Below are 23,492 nucleotides of genomic sequence, written 5' to 3'. Positions count from 1 at the left end.
TATTAGGCTTAATGGGCCATCAAGCAAAACTAATTGGCCTATGTTGACACATCTAGTCCACTCTGGACTTACACCTGAAGAGACTCCCTGCTGTTTCTGGTGTCAGGGAGGCCCTTGAAAAGAATTTTAAAACTTTATTAGGGAAATATTATATCTCACCACACCATATAGAGATTTTAATTTTAAAAGAAACAGGACCCTGGGTTTAGTGGTTACACTGATACATAGGTATAGGATATTAAAGCAGTCTAAGAATGAATGATTATCTAAATGACCTGTTTCTCCTCTGTTAAGTAATTTATTTTTAAAAATGTACACTTGAGAAGGCCCTGAAAAGGAAAATGCACAGAGACAAGGGCAAGGAGACTGACAGGCAGGCAGGACCAGAGCAGTCTAAGGGAGTTCTGCTGAGGCTGTTTTGTCCCAAGAAGTTAGCTTTGCTTTTTCCCCCTCAACAGATGTAGTTGAGTCAATAAAAGGTACCACCAGACATATCTTGTGCAACACCCCAGCCCTGCTGCTTCCCGCGTAGACCCGCTAGGCTTCAGGGCAGAAGGAATCTGTCAGTTGTGGTCTTTTTATGAAGCGCTGCCTGCTTTGCTGCTTGGGACTGGTTGGGCTCTGAAACCTCAAAAAAGGTACAGTCCTCCTCCAGGAGCTGAATCAGCTTCTGGGGTACCATAAATGGAGAAGTGAGGTGAGTGGGTGGGCGCAAGGATCAAAAGGCTGGGGATCAAGAGTCCAAGGAGCCAGAGGCTCACCCGCTGTAGAAGCTCTGTCTGGGCTTCTGAGAATACTTAAAGAGATTATATAAAGCCAGGGGTCTTAAGCAAGTAGTCCCTCAGGGATTGTGACAGCTAGGATGAAATGTGTAAATGTGTTAGACAAAGAGGAAGGAGTAATTGATGTGTTAGGGCCAATTTATGTGCTAGGACCAGGTGCAGAGATGAAAAGAGACGGATCTTCTCCTGGAATTTTAAATCTTGCTTAATTAACACATTCCAAGGCCCACTGCAAAACTAGATGGTTTGGGTTCTCTGGTGTCCTGGAACAAAGAAACCTCTTGGATGTCCTCTTTTATGTTATTTTCCTAGATTGTACAATTAAATGATCGCTGGCAACACATTTGTGCAGGCTTGTTATTGTGATGCCAAGAGAGAAGGTAAAGGAAGAAAAATGAAGTAAGAAAGCTTTGATGTATTTTGTACTTAACTTTGTTTAGCATAATGGCTAGCTTTCTTAGAAAAGGACTTCAGTCATATCTGGCTTATGTGAACAGTCTGCTTTGTTTGTAAGAAACTGAATGACAAAGGGGGAAATTGGGCAGATATGATTTGGTTCACAGAATCATAGAGACATCAGGTTGGAAGGGACCTCCAGGGGTCATCTAGTTCAAATTCCTACCTAAGGCAGGATCGTTCCTATCCAACTGGGGCAGGGCACTGCATCTCCTGCCACTTTAGGTCAGGCAGCCTGCTGAGCCACTGGCAGGTGAGGGCCAGGGCTGATTGCAGTCAGCTGCCCCAGGGGGCTGGCAGGTGAGGCAAGGCCTGATCAAAGGAGTCACTTAACTGAAGAGAGTCACCTGGTTGGAGGAGATGACTCTCTTCAATCAAGACTTAGATAGGGTATAAGCTTAGACCCTGAAACAGGGCTGGCAGTAAGGCACATCACCCAGCAAGAGGGCTGCCATTAGTGAGGAGCATGATATCCAGAGGTTTGGATAGGAACTAGGGATGGAGGAGGCTCCTGGGGACCCAGTGTGGGATTCAGAGTCCTGAAAAGGGGCTGAGTGCACAGGGGCTGGGTGAGGCTAGAGAGAGAGGGGCAGAGTGCATGGGGGCTTGTTGAGAGGCTAGAGGAGCCCAGAGAAGGGGGCTGGGTGCCTGTGGCCTGTTGAGGGCTTGACAAACCCAGAGAGGAGCTGTGTGCACAGGGGCTTTGTGAGAGGCCCAGAGCAAGTGGGTATGCAGAAAGACCTATGGAGGGCTCCGAACTTGCAGAGAGAGAGAGAGAGCAACACATAGAGGGACCTGAGAATGGACCCACAGGAAGAAAGGGCTGACTGACCCTGGGAACCTCGACTGGCCTATGCTGGGGCCAGGACCCAGGAGCGGCCGAAGGGTGGGAGAGCCCGCCAGAGCTGAGAGAGCCTGGAGTCTCGACTGGCCCAGAGACAGGGCCAGGGCCTAGGAGAGGCACAAAGGTCCTTGTAGGGACCACAGCTCAGAAGAAGCCCAATATGACGATGGCTGGTAGGGCTCCATGAGTGAGATGGGGCCAGAGATAGAGGACTTGGAGGAGAGATGGAGCTAGGGCCAGGGAGCCCAGTGCCTAGCAGCCCAGGAGGGATGTTGGATATCTAGGAGGAGCCCAGAGAGGGGTGAGCATAATAGCCTGAAGCTGGTCCTTGGTAAGACCTAAATCTGCACCATACTGGGGTTGGTTGATGTGATGGGGCAGCCTCCATGAAATGCCATGCACAGGCCACTCCAGGGAAAGGCAAGGAAGGGGTGCTAGAAAGCCTCAGCTCCCACTGCCTTGTGGGTGACCTTGTGGAGGGGGAAAGCTAGGGGAGCACACCCCAACAGAAAAGCACTTGATGTGGGTCCAGAGGCCCAGGGAGAGGGGCCTGAGCAGCACAGTGAGACCCAGTGAGTACGATGGGACCAGAGGGGTCCATTGGCCCAGTGAGGGGCTGGAGAGTAGATTGCAGCACTGGATGGGTCTGAGAGTCTGGACAGCAGTCATGAAATGAAGAAATAAGAGTCCAGGACAAAGTACCAAGATGGGGGCTGACAGCTTAGAGAGGAGCCAAGGGAGAGTTCAAGGGGCCTGGTAGCCCAGTGACTGGTTGCGTAAGACTAAGGGGTCTGAGGGCCCAGAGAGGGGCTATATCAGCAATGAGCTGAACATTTGCAAAGCTGCCATTGCGAGGCATGGGGTAGATTTGGAGCCATGCAATTTGCCCTTAAGGCTCAAGTTGCCATCCAGGGGCACAGTGAGGGAATGAGGCCCAGTGAGGGGGCTGGGCGCAGGTAGAGGCTGAAGGAAGGGGTCACTGGAATTGGGCCACGCAAAGGCTTGTGGACAGCTTTCCTGTTATCATATTTACCATCAAGGCACGGCAGGCAAGATGGGAGGCACCTCAGGGATGGAAGGGGGCACGGCTGCAGATCCTCCAGGGAAATGTCACAGCCACCCCTGGGGCGCGACCCTTTTACAGCAATCCATAATCTAAGCTCTAGACAAGACTAGTGTCAGCCCTGACTCAACATGCCTAAGACCCTCACTTGCCAAAGGTAAAGCAGGAGAATCAGGCAGACAAGGTCCTGTTTCTATTAAATGTCCTTATATACTCAGGGGATCCTGCGTAGCGGGCAGTGGCCCCCACAACAAGAAGAAGGTAAAAACCCCTACAGTGGGTGTACCTACATGTGCATATGAATGTAACGTCATAAACTCTGGCACTTACCATGCCAGAGTTTATTGTTCCTGGGCACTGTGTTTACACATGTGCCTGGGACCACAGCACGTTAAACTGGGTCAGAGCAGCCCTGGCTGCCAGGGAGTCCAGGGTACCAGCCTGACAGCCTGGGGCTTGCTCTGACCCCCGCATCACATGCTGTGGAGGGGCTGGTTGGGGCATGAGGGGGCTAGCTGGCAGGCAGCCCCTGTACTTAAGCACCTTTATGACCCAGCCAGCCAGGGCAGAGTCTACACATGCGCTGCTGCGCACAAAATAACCTCCACAGCAGAATTGTACTTGTATTTACAAATACTAACTTGCTGCAGAGTTTATTAGTTTCCTGGGGCCTAATAGGGCTGCATATGCAGACACAGCTGTTTACTGTGGAGCTAATTAGGCAACTCCACAGTAAATGCCTTGTATAGACGCGCCCAGTCTGTATCAATCTGACTGTGGGGATTAACCTAGGGTAACCATTTTTCCAGTTGCAAAAAAGACCGGGGTGGGGTGATGGAATTCAATTGTCAGGGGTCAGTGATATACCCGTGCCCTGCATCTGCCCCTCACTCCTAAGGCACGGTCTCCCCCAGCCCTGCTGTTGCCCTTCACTCCCAACCCCCAGATCATGCTGGTGCCCCTCACTCCCAACCTGTACCCCGCATACCCATAGGCATGTACCCCCCCACTCTGAGACTGGCCACTGCCAAAGCTGCTGTTGGCTTCTGCCGGCTGTCGCCACCCCCCACCCCCGCTGCTGATGTGGCCGCCTGCAGTCCCTGCTCACTGCTGGCAGTGGCTGCGGGCAGTCCCTGCTCACCGCCATGGTGCCCCCTCAGTTGCAGGATCATGCCCCATGATCCCAAGTCATAGTCCCCTGCCTCCATGGTGCCCACAAGCCACAGAGCCCCCTCAGTGCCCCTCACTCCCAAGCCACAGCTCCTTGTTGCCTCCAGCCTTGCTGGTGCCCTTCACCCCCAACCCCCTGCCCCTTCCCCTGCTGGAGGGGCAGGCACCTCCCCTACCTCCCTGCTCTGCTGATGCCCACACAGAGGCCTGTGATGCCTCTGCATCCAATTGCCCTCCCCCCCGCCCATTCTCCCCAGCCCCAAGCAGCTCCTTTCTGGGGCAAGCTGGGAAGTGCCAGGAAAACCTTGGGATGCTCAGTGGAGGCAGAGCAAAATTCTGGACGTTTGCTGATATTTTAAAAAAACACCCAAAAGGGAGATGGGAAGACGTATCTGAGAAAATCCAGACGTACGGCAACCCTAATGAACCAGAAAGGATGGAGTCTCTTTGGTGAGCAGCGCTCCCATCCCATATAAACAGGGACTTACTGAAATGGCGGTGGAAATGCAGTTTCCCTCGTGCATCCCCCCACCCCCTGCCACTCACTGCTTGCTCCTCACGCCTGGGAAGCAAAAACGAGTTTTGCTTTAAAAGCACGATGCTTTTAAATATGGTGCCAAGGGGTCCCAGCAGCCCTGCCGCTTGCTGCGGACTGCAAGATTAAAGGAGCTGCCGTGCAGCGCACTTCTGCAATTTTTGGTTGGTCCCTACATAGAGGATAACCTAGAGAAAGGCCTGCAGCAAACTCGGGTTCAGGACACGGGCCAGCCCAGATCCCGGGATGCTCTCAGGTTTTTAGAGCCGATTCACCCTGTGCGACTGATCCTGTTGGTTTACTAATAAAGGCATCATCAAAGCCCTTCCTTTCGAAAGAAATAACCTGCTCTTGGAGGAGCCTGCCATCCAAGACCTGACCCTGCAGGCCGCGGTGCACGGGCAGCCTCTCGCGGGGCAGAGGACAAAGAGCAGCCGGCTCCGACCCGGCCGCGGCGCCACGCGCAGAAAAGGCGGGAAGCGCAGTGGCGGGAAGGGAGGGCAGGGTAGTGCTGTGCGCATGCGCGGGGGGCGGGGCCGAGCCGGGCGGGCGGGACTGCCAAGATGGAGGGCTGGCGCGGAGGTGAGCGCGGCGCGGCCGCTACGGAGGGGCCCGACCCAACCCCCACCACCCTCGTGCCCGGGGACGGGGCTTTGCCGCCGGCAGCGGGGCCCGGGGGGGGGGGCGTGTGCCCGCCGGGAGCCGGCCGCGAGCGGGGCCTGCGGCTGCGCGGGGCGCTTCAATGTGGGGAGGGCCTGCGCAGAGCGCTTTAGAGGAGGAGAAGGGGCTGGATAAAGCGCTTTAAAGGATGGGGGAGGGACTGCAGGACAGAGCACTTTAAAGGACGGGGAGGGGGCAGGATGGAGCGCTTTAAAGGGTGGGGGAGAGAGAGGGGGTAGGACAGTACTTTAGAGGAGGGGGAGGGGCTGCACACAGTGCTTTAATGGACAGGACAGGGTGCTTTAAAGGGGGCTGGTAGGGTGCTTTAAAGGGGGCTGGTAGAGTGCTTTAAAGGGCTGGACAGAGTGCTGTAAAGGGTGGGAGAGGGGGCAGGATACAGAGCTTTAAAGGGGGGGGAGGGGGCTGAACAGCGTGCTTAATGTGGGGGGGCAGGACAGCACGTTAACGGGTGGGGGAGGGGGCTGGGTAGAGTGCTTAATGGGTTGGGGGACAGGACAGTGCTTGAAGGACTGAGAAGCTGTGCCCAGGATTGTTTGCAGGGCAGAGGTGCGGTAGGCAGCCGGGCTCAGCGGCGCCCAGAATCACCTGCAGAGCGGAGGTGCGGTAGGCAGCCGGGCTCTTGTCGCTGTGGTCATCAAGAAACGAGCACACGTACAAAGCCGAGGTGCACGGCTGGCGACTTGGCTTTAGGCTTGCTGGGGTGGCGCTCGGACCCCCTGACCCTTGCTGCCTCCTGGGCTGCCTGACAAGGGGCTGCTGGATGCACTGAGGGAGGTTGTGGGCCGAGGCTCACCCGGAAACTAGAAGCCTCCTTTGAGAAGAGAGGCCAGTAAAGATGTAGCAGCAGTTTTCTTGGGAGAAATTGCGTGGAAACAGGGAAGGGAGTGAGGCTCAGAGGTTTGTATGGAGGGAAGCTGTCAGAGCACCTCAGCCAGCGCTCGCTGCCCCCTGAGCAAGTTGAGGGAGCCTGTGGATGCTGACTAGTCAAACTGCCCAGAGATAAGCAAAGGAGTGAAGTGGAAGACAGACAGTCCCCAGCGTTCGCCCAGGTTCTCCCCAACCAGATCCTTCCTGGGCTGGTGGATGTGTGACACAGGATACCGGGCAAGATGGACCTGTGGTCTGATCCAGGAAATAGCAGTTTTTACGTTCTTCAGTCTGGGGGTTTGGGAGAAGGTGAACACAAGTCATCTGCTGAATTTTCTTTTTCAACTCAGCTAAGGCAAGAATCCTATTTTCTTATTGTAGCTTGGTATGTGCCATGTCTAGCTGCACATGAGACCCTCCAGGAATTATGTAGGAAGGAGAATCTCACATGTAAATCCATTGGAATCGCCAACAGGAATCTAAAGAGTTATGAGGTGGAATATTTGTGTGGCTACAAGGTAGAAGAGGTAAGATAAATGTCTGGTCTTATTTAGCAACTTGATGAATGCATCAGTAGCAATTTGGAATGGGAAAGAGAGTTTTGCCTAAGGTGGACAGTAGTAGGTGAGGGCAGGCCTCTGGTCAGGCACCTATTGATATTGAACCAAAACCCTAATGGTGTTTCTTGAGCTTCTGAAGTTGTATGGAAGGAAGGTTCTGCTTTTCATAACGGAGTATGGTATGATTGAAATGAAAGCTCTCTTGTTGATTTTATTTTATTTGCAAGTAAAGGACCATGACTTGTTGGTACTGTAGTCACTTCGAACAGCTAGGGCCAGCTGCTGTACCTGGATCAGCATGGCCAGAGCACTACTGAAGTCACTGAGGAAACTTGCAGTTACAAGAGCCTGCTTATGTGACTCCAGTTTCAGGATCTGGCCCATTTTAAAACAATTTAAAGTTCTTACGTTATATACAACCCAAGTTCATGAGACTTAAGTGTTTTGGACATATCATTCCTTTAGGATGATGTATGTAACTATGACAGTAGTGCTTCTTGAGGGTTGTTTGGTAAGTTTAGACTTATTTTGTTCTTTTGTGATTTTACTTTATTCCATTCATATACAGAAGTTAGTAAATATAACCTTTACTAGAGCTGCTTTAGTAAATTTAACCCTGTACTGGTTTAGTGGAAATTGTTTTTTTTCCCAGCTGTATAGTTATTTTTGTGCCTCACTTGCAGTGATAGAGTACATGGCATTTACCTCATGAAATGCATGATTTTTCCATTGCTGATTACCATTATGTTCCTGTGTGTTTATGCCACCTCCTTAACTTTGTGTTTAATTTTATGTACTATGGATGTGATTAGCAAAGCATTTGCGTCACTGAACAAGCCCACTTTAATTTTTTTAAGTATTGAATTTTGCTGAGCTGTTAGAAGTGTTATGTCTAAACTTGTATTATTCTGTATTTCAAGGGCACAGAATACTACCTTGTGAAGTGGAAAGGATGGCCAGAATCCACAAATACTTGGGAACCTTTGGAAAATCTTAAATGCCCATTGCTTCTCCAAAACTTTCATAATGATCAGAATGAATATTTATCTCGAGCAAAGCAAGGGAAGGCACTAATAATGAGAAAACATGGCAAGGCTTTGAAACCTGCAGTAGCAGATTATATTGTAAAGAAAGCTAAACAAAGAGTAGCTCTACAGAGATGGAAAGAAGAACTCAACAGGAAGAAGAACCATAAAGGAATGATTCTTGTAGAAAACACTGTGGATCTTGAGGGTCCTCCATTAGACTTTTACTACATTAATGAATATAAGCCTGCTCCAGGAATAAATGTGATCAATGGAATCACAACTGGCTGTGAATGCTCTGATTGCCCTGCTGAGAAATGTTGTCCCAAGGAGGCTGGATGTCTTTTGGCTTACAATAAATATAGGCAGTTAAAAATCCAACCGGGTTTGCCCATCTATGAGTGCAACTCATTCTGTAGATGTGGTCCTGATTGTCCTAACAGGATAGTACAGAAAGGCACACCTTACTCTCTTTGCATCTTCAGAACTAACAACGGCCGGGGCTGGGGAGTAAAAACCCTCCAGAAAATTAAAACAAACAGTTTTGTGATGGAATATGTTGGAGAGGTATGTATTTATCTCATGTAGGTGAATTATGGAGTAAAAGCGTTATTGTTTCAGAAGAGGGACTTTTTAATAATTGCGGGGGTTTTTTTATTTTTTTGCTTTTCTTGATTCTGCCATGTAGTAAGCCAGTATGTTTTTACAGTTAAAGGAATACACTGAAAAAATGTCAGTCAAGAATAAATTGCTAGTATGCTGTGTAGCCACACCAAAGTGATTCAGAGAGACTGAAATAAAGACAATCTTCCTTTCTTTTCTCCTAGCCAGATTCCTTGTCCCTATTCTGATAATCTATTTCTTGAATACAGAAATCTTCAAGTGTTCTTTTGGTTATGATCTTACCCCAGTCTAAATTACTGTTATCTTCGTTACCAGTTACATTGATGGCATCAATCCCTTTTTTCCACGCCTAAACCTGAAACATTGATTGTGTTTTAGGACATATTAGTCTTGGTTGTTACCAGTTAAGACTTTTTTTAATGTCTTATTTTCATTAAGCACAAAATCTCTTTTAAAATTATGTTAATTTGTTCTTTATCGTGCATCAAGAATCCTGCTTTTCTAGTCTAGACATAATCCTTGAGTCATTGCACTGGCTTCCTACTGCATCGCTTATGAAGTTCAGCTACTAGTCCTTGCTTGGGAACCTTTCACTTTCAGTTTCTGATTATGTCTGTGACCTGGTGTCATCATGTTTCTCCCACAGTCTTTGCTCTGTTACTGACAGAGGTGTTGGTATTAACTAAGAACAGTAGTGTGAGGATTTACTGGAATTCCTAGAAAGAGGTAGCTTAGATATAGCTAGTAGCCTCAGAGTTTTACCGTTGATCTTTGTTTAGTTTTGTGTTCTGTCATGTAGAAAACAATGGTGCATCATTTATTTGGAAATATATGTTCAAGAAACCATCCAGTGTTTTGTTGCTGGAGGAGAAATGCTGTCGCTGTGTACTAACAGGGCATTGAAGCTTTGTACAATTGGTATTTAATCAATTGAACTTGATAAATGGACTGTAGTGTTCCTTATTCCTTAGAAACATAGTAACCCTCTTATACATAGAGGGTAAGTGAGTCTAATTTTGATCTGTTCATGTTCTGTTCAAGAACATGTAATTTATTTCCAACTTTGTCATTATCTTTTAGTTTAGTAATACTTAATAATATGATGCAGGTTTCTTTTTTTAGGTCATTACAAGCGAGGAAGCAGAGAGACGAGGCCAACTGTATGACAACCAAGGAAATACGTATTTGTTTGATCTGGACTATGACTCGGATGAATTTACAGTAGATGCAGCTCGATATGGAAATGTGTCCCATTTTGTGAATCACAGTGTAAGGATTTTTTTGTGTGTATTTAAAAACTTGAAGAATTGTCCTGGTTGAATCGAGACCCCCTCTCCTATTTTTATACATGTCTTTCATGGAATAACTTTAACATAAACTCTGCCCTGTTGCTTTTGATGTTGACCCCCACACATTCCCAAACTCTGCATTCATAGAATGCATCAATGTTTGGACAGTAGGGTTACAGGAACCTGAAGCTTTCCAGGAATAAGTGAAGTCATTTTGTTCAGTGGCCTTTTAAGTTTAATTTAAATACACTTTTTAATCAGACTGAATTTGATATCCCAAAATAAGTGTAGTTTTTTTTTTGTTTTGTTTTTCCTGAGGGAAAGTGAGGGGTCTCTCACTTCCCTTCCATAAACTCACAAGTTCCTGAATTACATCTATGCTTTTTTTCCTTTGGATTTTTCAAAAAAAGATATTCTGTCTAGTTATACAACAAAACACAATTGTGTAGAATGAAATACATGTTCATGAACTGCTCAGAGCAAAATTCTGAGACATAATATTAAGTACTGTGGTTCTGAGTTGTAATTATCCTCTTGTGTACAAAAGTGTAGGCAATATTGTAGAGTCTTTTCATCAAGTAAATTAGATCACAAGAGAGGGAACTTAACAGGAATTAAAATTTCTCAATCTGCTTAAGTATGACAGATGAGTTTTCATTGTTCCTTATCCATTGAGGATCAGGGATAAGAAAAGGTGGTAGAAACTATGGTGATGTATGGTGGGTGCATGTGCACTCCCCATCAAGCCACGCTGCCTGTTTAGGCAACAGGCAGGGGGGACTTCCAGAAGTGGTGTGGGCTGCTTTTTAGTGAGTGTGATAGGCCTCCGAGGGAAGGGGCACCACTCCTCCCCCTCCTGTTTGAAATCAGCTGCAGAGGAACCCCCTCCCTCAGTCAGTGTGATCGGTTGCCAGGTAACACCCCCTTCCCCCAGTTGGTGCCCCTGGTCAGTGAGATCGACTGCAGCGCCCCCCCAATAACTTGATTTCTGGTTCTGACTCGTGTTTAGATTCCTATGCATGAGTATACTCACAGACATGAATGGGACTTGGCATGGCATACAAGGGACTGGGATCATAATTTGCTTTTTTGATTTGTGCTTGGTACTGGTTTCTAGATGACAAAAACAAAGTTTTCTCTTCAGTTAGTTAATGGGTAACATTATATGGGAAATAAACCTACATAATCCTTGGCTGTTCATAAATAAGGTGTGAACTGTTGACTTTGAAACAGAGAAAGGAGGAGGAGCGTTTGCCTTGACGTGTTCTTCTCTGTGAGTTGTAAATTATGGAAAACGAATATTTTTCTCTTTCCTTGGTATCTTTCCCGTGCCGCCTTATTGCTTTCACCCTCATTTTTACAGTCTGTGGAAAACTTAAAAGTATGTTTTAAAATATTTTTTTCTTAAATTGAAACTAGCTAAATCAGGGAGACCTAACTGAACTCGGAATCCTCCTGTGCATGGAAGTGTAATGAATTCTTAAAGTACTCCATAACTGCTGTTACTACAGTGAATTTCGTTTCTTTCCTACATATCTAAACAGTTGACATCTTGTGTCACATTTTGCATGTTTGTTGTGGAGGGGAGGCATTTATAAATATTTCTGGGTACTCTGCGCTTCTGGATCTAGGGTGGCTGAATTTAAGTGCCTGAATATAAACCTAGGAGCGTGACTTCAAACTGCTTTTGAAAATGAAGGAGCAGGTAGTCTATCCAAAGATAAAAGGCAGAAGTAGAGCTTTCAAAACTGTATAGGTAATTTAGGAGTTGAATCCATTGATTTCTGAAATGTTTACTTGTATTGGTATCACACTTACATTCCTGCTTTCTTTCTCATGGGCTGCTAGATATCAACAGAAGCCAAACAGTCTTTGAACTAAGAATTGGAAGTCCATCCAGTACACCAATATTATACTAGTAATTTCTGACCTTGGGACCAAAGTTAAGATCTGACTTAAGAACAGAATGTTTTTTTTAAGTAGAATGATATCTATACATGTGTTGTACACACAGCTGTAATGTCATACAACAGGGTCTTTGTGGTGGCTGATAAGCTCAGTTGGTTAGATTGTGGTGCTAGTAACACCAAAGTTGCAAGTTTTGATCCTCATGCAGGACATGATACCTTTCCTATCTCAGGCGGTGGGTTAGACCAGATGACCTTTTGAGGTCCCTTTCAGCCCTACTTCACTGTTTTCTATTATTTTCTCTCATAATACTGTTGTTTGCACAAGGATAATATAATTGACTTAGATGGAGTTGCTTCTCACTTTTTGTCACTGGGAGAAGAAGATTGGACCCCTAAATTCTTACTGGCACACCTCGTTTTTATTGGTAGCATACAATAACTCTTATTTACCATTCCATGCACCAGTCTGAATTTTTTCTTTTGCTGACATACCTGAATTAAATCTCTTATTTTGCTTTACAGTGTGATCCAAATCTTCAGGTGTTCAATGTTTTCATCGATAACCTTGATTTGCGTCTTCCTCGGATAGCGCTGTTTTCTACGAGACCTATCAAGGCTGGAGAGGAGCTCACATTTGATTATCAGATGAAAGGTATGTAGCCAGCATGGTCTCTCACGTGCTACCCCTGCAAATCCCCTCCTCTGCTGCACAAGCCACTTTGGCAGGGCTAAAGCTAGAGCTGAGTTGCCGCCTGCCTGGGGCTAGTACTCAAATCTAAGAGAAGGCTTTTTTCCCCTTGTGGGGGGGGAACATATCACCTCAGATTCAAGCAAATATGGTATTTCCAGGTAGGAAGTCTGGATGCAGCTGCTTGTCTGCGTGGCCAACCCTGCAAAAGTAACTACAGCCCTTTTTACTGGGCTCAGACCCTTGATTTTCCCCCTCCTGTACAGACAGGATTGCATGCCCTATCCATTTATTTTTCTAACCTCAAACTGAGCTCTGATACCCTGGAAGGCAACTTATTATGCAGCATTAGCTAAACTGTCAGGCCTAAAGATGAATAAAGGTCTGGGTACGATTCCTAAAGTTTTTTGTTCAATTTATTTTATCGACATTCTTATTTGGAAAGTGTAATTTTCAGAAGCAGTCACTTCTGAAGAAAACAAAATAAATGATCAATCTAAATGACTGTTTGTTAATTTGTATTCAGTTTTCAGGAGGAATCCTTGTCCATGACCAGGCCCATTGTGCCAGGTATTTAACAAACACATAAGGAAAAATGGTCCTTGCGCCAAAATGATTACAAAATACAAGCTCTTCACCTTGTCAGGGTAGTTAAATTGATCATTGGTTAGTACTGTCTGATGGTGTTTTGGACAAAGCATTAGTGAACAAGATTCTGTTTGCTGTGTCAGGTATCAAATCCACATGGGATCGTCAATAAGATTGGAAGATTGTTTTGTTGTTGTGTGTATATGTTCTCCCGGCAGTTATACGGCAAGCTGTGGTCACTGGCTCCTGTTCACCACTGAAGTCTCTGCATTGTTACAGTAACATGCAGTGTGCAAGTGTAGCTCTTAAAGTACTTTAACTCAGTACTTCATATGCATAGTTCTTTTGAACTTGAAGGAGCAAAATACTTACTTAGATTAGTATTTACCAACTGATTCAATATTGTTTATTAAAATACAAATATTAATTAAAGGTACTTCATGAGACTTTTATGTATAAACATGGAAGTACTGCAGAACAACCTGTATTTCATGAGAACTAAAAAACTTAAAACTTGTAGTAAATATATTGCTACTAGCAAATGTAACTTGTTTTAAAATAGCAATATAGAGAACAATGGTAAAACTGTATAAAGAAATTTTGGAGCAGAATAGAAGCCACTGGCTAGCTTCGTAATTATGGTGTCCTCCACTTGGAACCTATTCTCCTAATTTAAAAATTGAAAGTTCATTTTCTGAAGAAAATGCTAACTTTGTACATGTGGCTGAAAAGATTGTTTTTCTTGCCCGTTACGTTAACTGTCAGTCCTTTAGTTTGCTTCCCATCATGGCCTGTATTTTTGCTACCTATCAACTCATACTTGTGGATCAGACTTCATGTTCAATACTACACTTTCAGACATGCATTTCTGTGCTTACTCCAATGTGACATTTCATGCTTGAAGAAGCTGCCTGTAGATATCCACAAAGCTACCTCCTTGTCCTCCTCTAAACTTCACTTTAAAACTCCCTTTTGTGATGGTGTCTACAAAGAACTTGGGTAGCTGTCTCTTGGTGCTCCTCAGTCTGTAGCTATTTACTGTTCCTTGCCCTATAATTCCAGTTGTACCCTCTTGGCAGTAGATACCCTCTTTTGTATGTGTGCCTAATGGTATCCTGGCTTGCAACTAGGGCACTTGGCCAGTACCAATAATAACAGATACCATATGATTTTAGGTGTATTTTCACAGAGATCATAACTGCTTTCATGTGACTGACTTAGTCATGGTAGAAGGCAAGGTAGAAATGCACCTTCATAGACTGGTGGTGCCCAGGGTTCTGGTCGTACAGGCTGGATGAGTGGTGCAGGGTTGGTTTGGCTGCCTGCCTACTGGATCTAGCAGCACACCAGCATGATCTGGTGCGCAGGGCTTCCCCCCCCACCACTTAGGTCTAAAAATGTGGCAGCAGGGGAGCAGCAATTAACAGTGCCACAGCTCTTTACTGCCAAATTTATGGGGCTCCCCCCCAGGTCCCAAAGCCAGATAATATGGCTCCATAAGCCATATTATGGAGCATATGGGTTGAGCACCCTGTTACAGACTAACTGAAGCAGAGGTGTATAAGTTTTCATGAGCCAGAGCTCACTTAATCAGATGCTTTTGAGAGGACATGCATGCACAGAGCAGCCTATCAAATAGAGAAAGTGGGATTTGTGTGCATGTTTAGCTTCATACTTTTGAGTTTTGCAGAACTGGGTTCCTAGATTGTAAAGCTTCTGAAACCATACCTTTTTCTCTTGCACAGTTCCAGTGTTGCAGCTAAAGAAATAATAATAATTCTCAATTTCTAACAACCTTTAACCTTTTTGATGTTTTCTTATGTGTTTAGGCTCTATAGATCCTATTTCGGACTCCGCTGATGCTGTCAGCCCAGCCAGAAAGAGGACCAGAACTGTGTGCAAGTGTGGGGCTGTGTGTTGTAGAGGGTATCTTAACTGAATGCTCAGTATCCAAAGTTGCCGATAAATTATTTTGCCTTTCTAAATGATTTCAAGAAGATTATTCTAGTTTACATATATACCCATTGAAGTATTTTTACATCTAAGTAAGTCAGTACAGTGGAAAGAAGGCATTAAATTTGGGTTTGAAATGGGCATTAGCCAAAGAAGGAGATTTAATATTACAACCACCAAAACATGAAACACTTGACAGCCTGGATTAAAAACTAGATGTGCCTGGAACTACTGTCCTGTTGTTTAGGAGCCAATGAATGAGTTTGTTAAGAAAATGTGGACTAAGACTTGAATATTGATTGTGTATGCTTACAGCTCTAATCCTGTAAGGGGCTGAGGTGATGGTGTTCCATGAAGCTGAAAGACTGATGACAGGAAAAAAGTCCTAAAACTCATAGTTGACTAGTTAACTCATAACAGTTTCCACTTTCCTATTAAAAGGCTTAAAAATAGCAATAAAACTTCAGCCCTGATCCTCCTCCAGGAGGTACTACCATGAAATGTTGCACAGGTATGAAGGTTCGTAGGAATACACTTGAGCAGGAAAAAAAAAAAAGGACAAGATTAGTAATGTCTGTAGAACTTTGCACAGTGATTTGTTTCAGCGGACTCTAGATCTAAGATCAGGATCTTGGAAATGATGTCTGAATGGCGTTGGCTAATAATTGCATATAGAATTATAACACGTTCATTCCTATGAACTTTTTTCCAATTTTTACAGTCACTGTATTTGCTGAATTCCTGCAGTTATAAAAACAGCTCATAATATCAAATTATTTACATATGCTGATATTTTTTTTTTCCAATCATTTGGAAACAGGCAGTTGTCACTGAAACAGACTATTGATTCAAGTTGAGAGATGATAAACAGGAATAAAAGTAAAAATTCAGCCATTATTTCTTTGGTAATCTGTTGCATTTGTGTAGATACCAAGTTGTATGGTACAGATAGAGAAGTATCCTGGGAATGGACTTTTATGCACAACTGTCATTGATTGTTACAGTTTTTTGTTTTTTTGTTTTTTACATATTGTGAATGGTTTTTAACCCAGTAGCAGAATTTAAAAACATTAGGCCAAACTTCTTCCTGTTGCAACAAATTTAACTTCAGTGAAGTTAGACTAGGGGCAAATTGCCCATTTGCTGTAGGCATTTGTAATATGTTCTTTGAATTTTGAATGTAAAGCTGAGAAACATATCGTTCTTCAGCTTCTTGAATATTTTTCCATTGATATTCAAAAGTAGTTATGTTGATCTGTTGATAACGTATACTAAAATTGTGTTGGACTTCAAAGATGCTGAACAGCAGTTGAGTTAGACTGCGTGAGCAGAGCCACAAACTATGTCCATAGTTCCAGGGACAAAGGTTAAGTGCTTTATTTTTCCTGTGGATAAGCTTGCAGAACTTGCATAGTACTTGAAAGTGATGTACAAGATCTTTAAGGAGTCGGGCAGAGTTCTGTTGCTCCATAAATGGATGCTTGCTACATACCATGAGGTCAGCTACTTACCTTTATAAGGTACACTGCTGTTGGCTCAGGTGAATGAGGTCCAGTATTGTAACATATAGTGATTTTCTTCATTTGTTAAAAATATGCCTTAAAGTTCATGTTTACCACTCCAACAAAGGTTTTGAAGGACAGTTTGAGTCATTTGTTAGTTTAAAAGCACAGTTTTATTTTACTAGAGAACTTGTTTTGCATAGGGGAGTGAAATCGCATAAGCTAATGCACAACAGCACGTTTGCCATTGGGATACAGGTTTGGGGTAAAGAGCAGTACACAGTGCTCTATGGGTTTTGTAGACTACAAAGAAATATAGTTTGAAATTAGATGCTTTATATTGTTTAATGACTGAGACACTGATTGCATAATTTTAAACATACCTGGCATTTTACTGTGCTACTTTGTACCCATACTTGGATAAAAGTGCTGGATTTAATCATTGTTAAAGGTGTTGTACATCGTTCATAATTGCTTTTCTAAAGCTTAAATGGAATGTGGAGTGTAAACCCTTTTTGAAAACATAGAAAATAGTTCATATCTAGAATCATTCCACTTCCTATGGAATACATCCCAAGTGAGCAGCAAGTTGTGCAGGGATGGAAGTCTGAGCTCCTGCTCCTCAACAGATAGCAGATGTTCAGGAGGCAATTCCCTGGCCTCTTGCAGATGCTTTCGATTGTTCTTGTGGCTGTTGCCCCTGTTGGACCCCTTTGCACAAGCCACACAGAGGGCTGTAGTCACTATTTTGGCTGCTCTGTTCCCTTAATTTTGGGCCCTGAACACAATAGTCTGTAGCAGTATAAGAGGGTTAGACAGAAAATCAAAAATACATGCTTATCAAGGTCTGCCAGCTCTCAGTATGTGAGTTTAGTGTCCTGTCTCTTCTGATGATAGTGTTTATTGCCAACACATTGCTTTAATCTAATGGCTTGGAGTATTACCTCTGCTGCAGGATCTCAAATTCTGATCCTGTGAAATAATGGGAGAGTACTTTAAGTAGACCTATACATCCCATTGCTGATTCAGAACCATAAATAATGTCTGAATTTGCAGTGCATTTTGGTTTTCTTCTGTGAATTAGTTTAATGGGATACTAAGTCACTTTTAATCTCCTGTCATCCTTTCAGGAGTTCAGGAGGGAAAATTGCCAAATTAGAGAAGGAGAAAGAAGTTAGTGTCAGTTCCTTAAGGAGCTGAAACCAGCCACATTCTGCCTTTTATGCTTCTTGGTCAGCATTTACCATGGCCACCAGTACAGCTGTGTCAATGGCACTTTTTCTTGACTAGTAACATGCAATGTGTTTTTTCAGCTGTTTTGAGGTAGCGGAACTAAAATGCTGCAGCATCTTCTAGAAGAAAAAAGCTATTGTGTATTTATTTAAACTCTCAAAATTGTACCAACTTCTTGGTTATTTTCAGTGTGTGTATTTGGGACTGTGTACTTGTTAGGATATGCAGTTTGTAACCTCAGGAACACTACTTTTTCATAATTGATATGTGAAGTCTGTAATAGCAGTATCTCTTTTTCTTATAGTTTCTTTTGATAAAATAAATTTTAATTTAGTATTTCTTTTGTGGTTGGCTTTTTTATAATAACTGGCACTTCTGCAGGCGGCTAAACTACTGAGATTTGAATCACCTGGACTCACTAGGCTTGGGAGACACTTCGTACCTGTACCCATATTCATCACACAGCGTAAGCCAGATCTATAATGTTGTACAAATATGTTTATAACTTTATTTTTTTCATAGTCTATACTGAATACACAGCATCTTTTCTGGATCCTTTTAAAGTTTCATCTCTCTTACTTGATTAAACAGAAGCAACACTTCAGATATCTGAAGGGCGATTTTATAGAGAGGATAGAGATAGGCTTTTGTCTGTGGCCAGAGGGGACAGGACTAGGAACAATGGCCTTAAGCTGCATCAGGGGAAATTTTAGGTTGGATTTTAGAAGCAACTTCTTGACTATGGAGGTGCATAAGCATTGGAACAGGAGGAATAGAAAAATGGGAATCTCCATCGTGGGAAACTTTCAAGAGCAGGTTAGACAGACACGTGGCTAAGGTAGTTTTAGTCCAGGATGATCCTGTCTTGAGCAGAGTGATGGACTAAATTACCATGTGAGGTCACTTGTAGCCCTGCTTTCCTATGAACCTAACTTATCAGCAAGTAATTTTTAACACTTCTAAAGAATTCTGAATTGTGTTGTTCTCCCTTGGACAGGGATGATCAACCCCTAGCCCATGAGCCAAATCCAATTCACAGGGCTCCCACTGGGTCTAGAAATTTGGCAGTGGGAGAGAGCGGTGGCACCACTATCCTGTTGCCGAATATTTGGATCGGTAGGGAGGCCCAGGTCCTGTGCATTAGATCAGATGCCAGATCCCACTTCATAGCAATGCCCATACAGAGTTAGATTTACATTCAAAAGGTGTAATTTTCTCTTGAAAGTTTGTTAAAGGGGCATGCAGAGGACAGTAACAAAACAAAGCAATAGCTGTTTGTGATTTTGACACCTGCTCCCTTTTTTATTGGACTCTGTAAATCTTTGGAGTGTATAGTGTATATAGGGGTCAGCAACCTCCAACCTGTGGCAGCACCCCAGCACATCCCCCTGACCACCTATTGCACATGCCATTCACCATCACTGCTGAATTTGGCCCTTCTGACTGCTACTGAGGAAAAGGACCAGCACTGAGGGGGAAGGAGGAAAGGAGCTAAGTGCACCATGGGGGCACTTGGTGGTCCTGGTGCTGTGGAGGGCAGCAGCTGCCTGTGATCATGGCTGGGTTGCAAGCCTGTTAGCTCTACCACAGGGTTTGGCAACCTATGGCCTGTAGGCCTGAGGAAGGATGCTGAAAAGAGGGTTTCACCTCTCAGGCCACTGCTTCGCTGGGAGCTTTACCCAAGCTCTGCTGCAGCTACATGCTGGGGAGAAGTGCCAGTACATGGATCCTAGCATCAGTCCACCTCCAAGCCAAGCTGGTTCATACAGGGTCTCTGCTTGAAAAAGGTGCTGGTAACTGCTAATAAATTGCCCTTGGTGTACATTACAGTGAATACATCCTTTCTTTAAATTGTTCTGATGCCCCTAATCATTTGTCTCCAAGAAAAATGTAAAAGACTTGAGAGAAAATTATTTGGTACCCAGCTCCTTAAAATACCTCTTCTCATCTGACAGTAGACCTTATAAAAATTAGTACTGTGCGTCGTCAATAAAGCATATATCAAAGGGTCAGAACACTGTGTGTGTGACATCTCACAGAGCAGAAGTTAAAAAGGGTCTTGTGGGCATTTTTTTAATTGACAGTTTTGTAAATGTTTTACTGAGAGCCAAACACTTTTACCATGGCTGGTGTTAAACCCCTGAAATTAAATCCTGCCCTTGTCCAAGGCCTGGCAGAATGGGTATATTTATATTATGTAAACACATCAGTAAAAAAGTTTGGCTGTCAGGAAAAAGTGTGCAGGTTGTTGGTTAAAAAGTTTGTTTTGGGTTGGCAACCCCGTTCTTAGATGCACGAGTCCCAGAAAAATGTGTTGGCACGTTTTATCCTGCTTATTTCACAGGGACTTAAAGTGGAACAGTAGACTTCTGCCTCTGTAGGATTCCATGATGAATGCAGTGACTACAGTCCCAGTTTGACACTGTCATGGAGCTGGATAAACTAGGGAACAGCCGGTAGGAAGCAGACGTTACCCCTGGCTATAGTGCTGGTAATATTTAACATTACATCTCATTCTGGCACCCATATTTTAATATGGATGTTTAAACTTGGGAGAGGGCATAGAGAGCAACCAGAAGTAATTCAAAGACTGGAGAAATATAGCTCCAAGTCTCTTGCAGCAAAACACTAACTGTTCCACTTAAAATCTTTCTGATATATCACTAAAGTAGAGTATTGTCACCGAGAAAAGGGAAGAGACCAGACATTACAAGACTAATCTTGTAGAGAAGGGCATAACAAGAACAAATCTTTGGAAGCTAAAACTAGACTCTTTCATTTTAAAATTAGGATTTTGGGAAGTGGGGCTAGAAGGGAACCTCACAAAACCATCTAGTCCTGTCCCCTGCTGAAGGCAAGATCATCCCTGACTAAGCTATCCCAGGTAAGTAGGTGTCTGACCTGCTCATGAACATTTCTAAGCATGGAGGTTCCACAAGAGGGTTTTTTTTTAAAGTTGGGATGATTAATTGACAAGGAAAGGGAGTTTCTATGGTTTACCATCTAAGACAGTGATTTTTCAACCAGGGTACTGCAGCACCTTCAGGTGCCTTGAGATGTTTTCAAAGGCGTCACAATGCAACGTAGTGTTTGTACCATTGGGTACGCAAATATGATTTGCAAGATAAACCCAGAAATCTCAAATCGGAGCAATGGTGTTAAAAACATTCTGCCCTGTTGTGGCTTTTCTTTGCAGCAGCACAGTTGCTCTATTGTTTTTATTTCAGTCAAAAAAACAAATGGAAAACTAAGAGCTGGCATTTTCCAGGGTGTGCCTGGACCCTCACAAAAAGTCCTTTAGGTCTATAAAGGCTGAGAACCACTGATCGAGGATCATCATATACAGACTTTCTGGAAGACATATGTATTAGTCAAATATAAGTTATTGGGCCCAATAGAAGTCCAACTGGGTGAAATTTAGTGGCATATAAGCAAGTAAAGATACACCTTACAGACTAACTGAAGATGCATAAGCTTTAAGTTGTAACATATGTTTCTACTCTGTCTTCTGCCTGACTTCAGCCCAAGATGGCCAACTACCTCTCTACTTGGCGGCAAACATTACATGATAGCTTAGGCCAGAGGTAGCAATTATTTTGGCTGAAGGGCTATTTGAGTTTCAGTGATCTCTTGCAGGGTGCAGGGCAGGTGCTAATAGATGCTGTTCAGCCCTGGGGCCCATTCACCCATTGCTGAAGGTACCAGACTGAGCAGGTGGACAAGTAGGGTTTTTATAGAGACTGGCCCAGGATCTGGGCAGACGGGGTGTGCTTGGCTGGGGGGATGGGATGGGGCCACAGGTGGGTGGGGAGTGGTGCCCTGGAACAGGATGGGTGGGGTGGGGCAGGGATTGCAGTGATAACACAGAGTGAAGGCCTGGGGCAGAGCCACACTCCACTTCCCACATGTCCCTGCCCATGGAACTGGTGCTCATCACAAGGGTATGTAGGGAGCAAATCACAGCTGTGCCCCAGCCCTGTACTCACTGCCCCACAATCTTGGCTCAGTCCCAGCCACCCATTCTACTCCCAGATGCCACTCCCCACCCACCTGCAGCTCCATCCCATCCCATCTACCCAGCGGAGCATGCCTTGCCCATGGGGGGCCTGTCTGTTCCTTCTGCTGTCTCAGGGGGAGGGTACGGGATGGACTAACAGTGGCAGCTGGGGAGAGTGAGCCACTGCTGCAGTAGCTGCCTGGAAGTCCAGCTGCTGTGCTGCCCCTGCCCTGCTGCACAGTGGGGGATTGGCGGCACCAGTCACACAGGCTGAAGTCCAGGCTGCTCCCCGTGTCTGAGCTGGGCAGGGCCAAGGGACCTGTTGTGAGCCAGACTGAACCCTTGGTGGGCTGGATCCAGCTTGTGGGCCATATTTTGCCCCCACATCTGGCTTAGACCACGGGTAACCTAGTGGTCTCCAGGTGGTAACCCCCTGGCCATGAAGAGGGATGAGGACCAAGTTACCCCTGGACCCTAATCATGTCAGTGATACACTCAGAGACCGTTCCATCCATATTTACCCTGTGTCAGCCAACAGATTCATAGATGCTAGGATTGGAAGGAACCTCAACAAATCATCAAGTCTGAACCCCTGCCTAGGCAGGAAAGAGCGCTAAGGTCAGATGACCCAGCCAGATGCCTATCCAGCCTTCTCTTAAAGACCCCAAAGGTAGGGGAGAGCACCACCTCCCTTGGAAGCCCATTCCAAATTTTGGCCACCCATACTGTGAAGCTTTTCCTGATATCTAGCCTAAATCTGCTGTCTGTTAGTGTGACCATTGTTCCTTGAGATGTGAGTTCACATATACTACAAATGGAATAGGACAGAGTCCTTCCCCATTCTAAGGGATGTAAGTGAAGAGCAACTGGAAGAATACTCGCTTCATCCTCCAAAACAGAGACAACCTGCTTCTCCCTGCCAGCAAGAAAATAAGTCTCCCTATAATACAATGGGCCATGTGACGCTAACTATCTTCCTCTTTCCAGGGCATGCTGCTTAAAGTGGTCAGTAAGTGGCCACTACAGGTAGAACTGCATTTCTGACATGCTGTGACATACATTAGATACTGTATTTACTTGAATCTAAGGTGATCCTGAATTTAAGATAATCTCCCCAAATAATTAGATTCTATACAATATTCCATGTACTATATAGTATCTCATTATTGGAGGGTTGTCTTTACTTCATCCCTCCCACTGGAGTAGGGAAGCAAGTGGAGCAGGGAGGTGCCCTGCTGCCTCTGTCCCCTGCCCACACCCCTGCAGCCTCTGCTCACCCCTACCCCTTTCACAGCCTCTGCATGGCAGGCTCCATCCCCATTCTAGCCTAAGTGTGGCCCTGGCATGGCCCCATAGCAGTGGTGCAGGCTGTGCACTGCTGCTACAGGGCTGGGCTCAGTACTCCAGGCTGCAGCTGGAGACACAGCCTGCTGATGCAGAGCAAAGGTAAAGCTGGAAGGGAGGGGGGCAGATCGGGGAGCAGAGGCTTGCAGGAGATGGCAGGATGCAGAGGTCGGGGCAGGGAAGTGGGGACTGACAGGCAACAGCTGCAACTAGGGCCCCAGCCCCAAGCAGGGGCTAGAGCCGCAGCCACCTGCACCCTCTGCCCCCATACTTATTTCTAAGACAAAGAGCTCTCCCCCCCAGTAAATGGGGAGAAACCATGACTTACACTTGAATAAAGAAAGTATTTTGCATGTCTCAGACTAGGAAAGCCTTTGTTTG

General features: G+C 45.0%; 1 protein-coding gene across 3 annotated transcripts in view; it reads left to right on the top strand.

Annotated features, from left to right (window-relative positions):
- The first annotated feature begins 5,383 nt into the window (after window positions 1-5,383).
- The window catches only part of SUV39H2 (suppressor of variegation 3-9 homolog 2), a 33,667-nt gene continuing 15,558 nt past the window's right edge, over window positions 5,384-23,492 (top strand). Inside the window, exons 1-6 of one of the 3 annotated variants that reach the window (XM_019543667.1) lie at window positions 5,384-5,432; window positions 6,780-6,925; window positions 7,879-8,550; window positions 9,730-9,876; window positions 12,329-12,458; window positions 14,912-18,109. In XM_019543667.1, coding sequence (XP_019399212.1) covers window positions 5,414-5,432; window positions 6,780-6,925; window positions 7,879-8,550; window positions 9,730-9,876; window positions 12,329-12,458; window positions 14,912-15,021 — 1,224 coding nt within the window. In that variant the 5' untranslated portion in view covers window positions 5,384-5,413 and the 3' untranslated portion in view covers window positions 15,022-18,109. Of the gene's footprint in view, window positions 5,433-6,779; window positions 6,926-7,878; window positions 8,551-9,729; window positions 9,877-12,328; window positions 12,459-13,027; window positions 14,457-14,911; window positions 18,110-23,492 lie in introns of those variants that run through there. The other 2 variants (XM_019543668.1, XR_002102610.1) reach the window with 2 other exon arrangements.

The sequence above is a fragment of the Crocodylus porosus genome, unplaced genomic scaffold (genome assembly GCF_001723895.1).
Source record: "Crocodylus porosus isolate Cpor-Errol unplaced genomic scaffold, CroPor_comp1, whole genome shotgun sequence".
Taxonomy (NCBI): Eukaryota; Metazoa; Chordata; order Crocodylia; family Crocodylidae; genus Crocodylus; species Crocodylus porosus.
The sequence above is the reverse complement of the archived record's forward strand: the minus strand, read 5'-3'. Positions and strand labels throughout refer to the sequence as shown.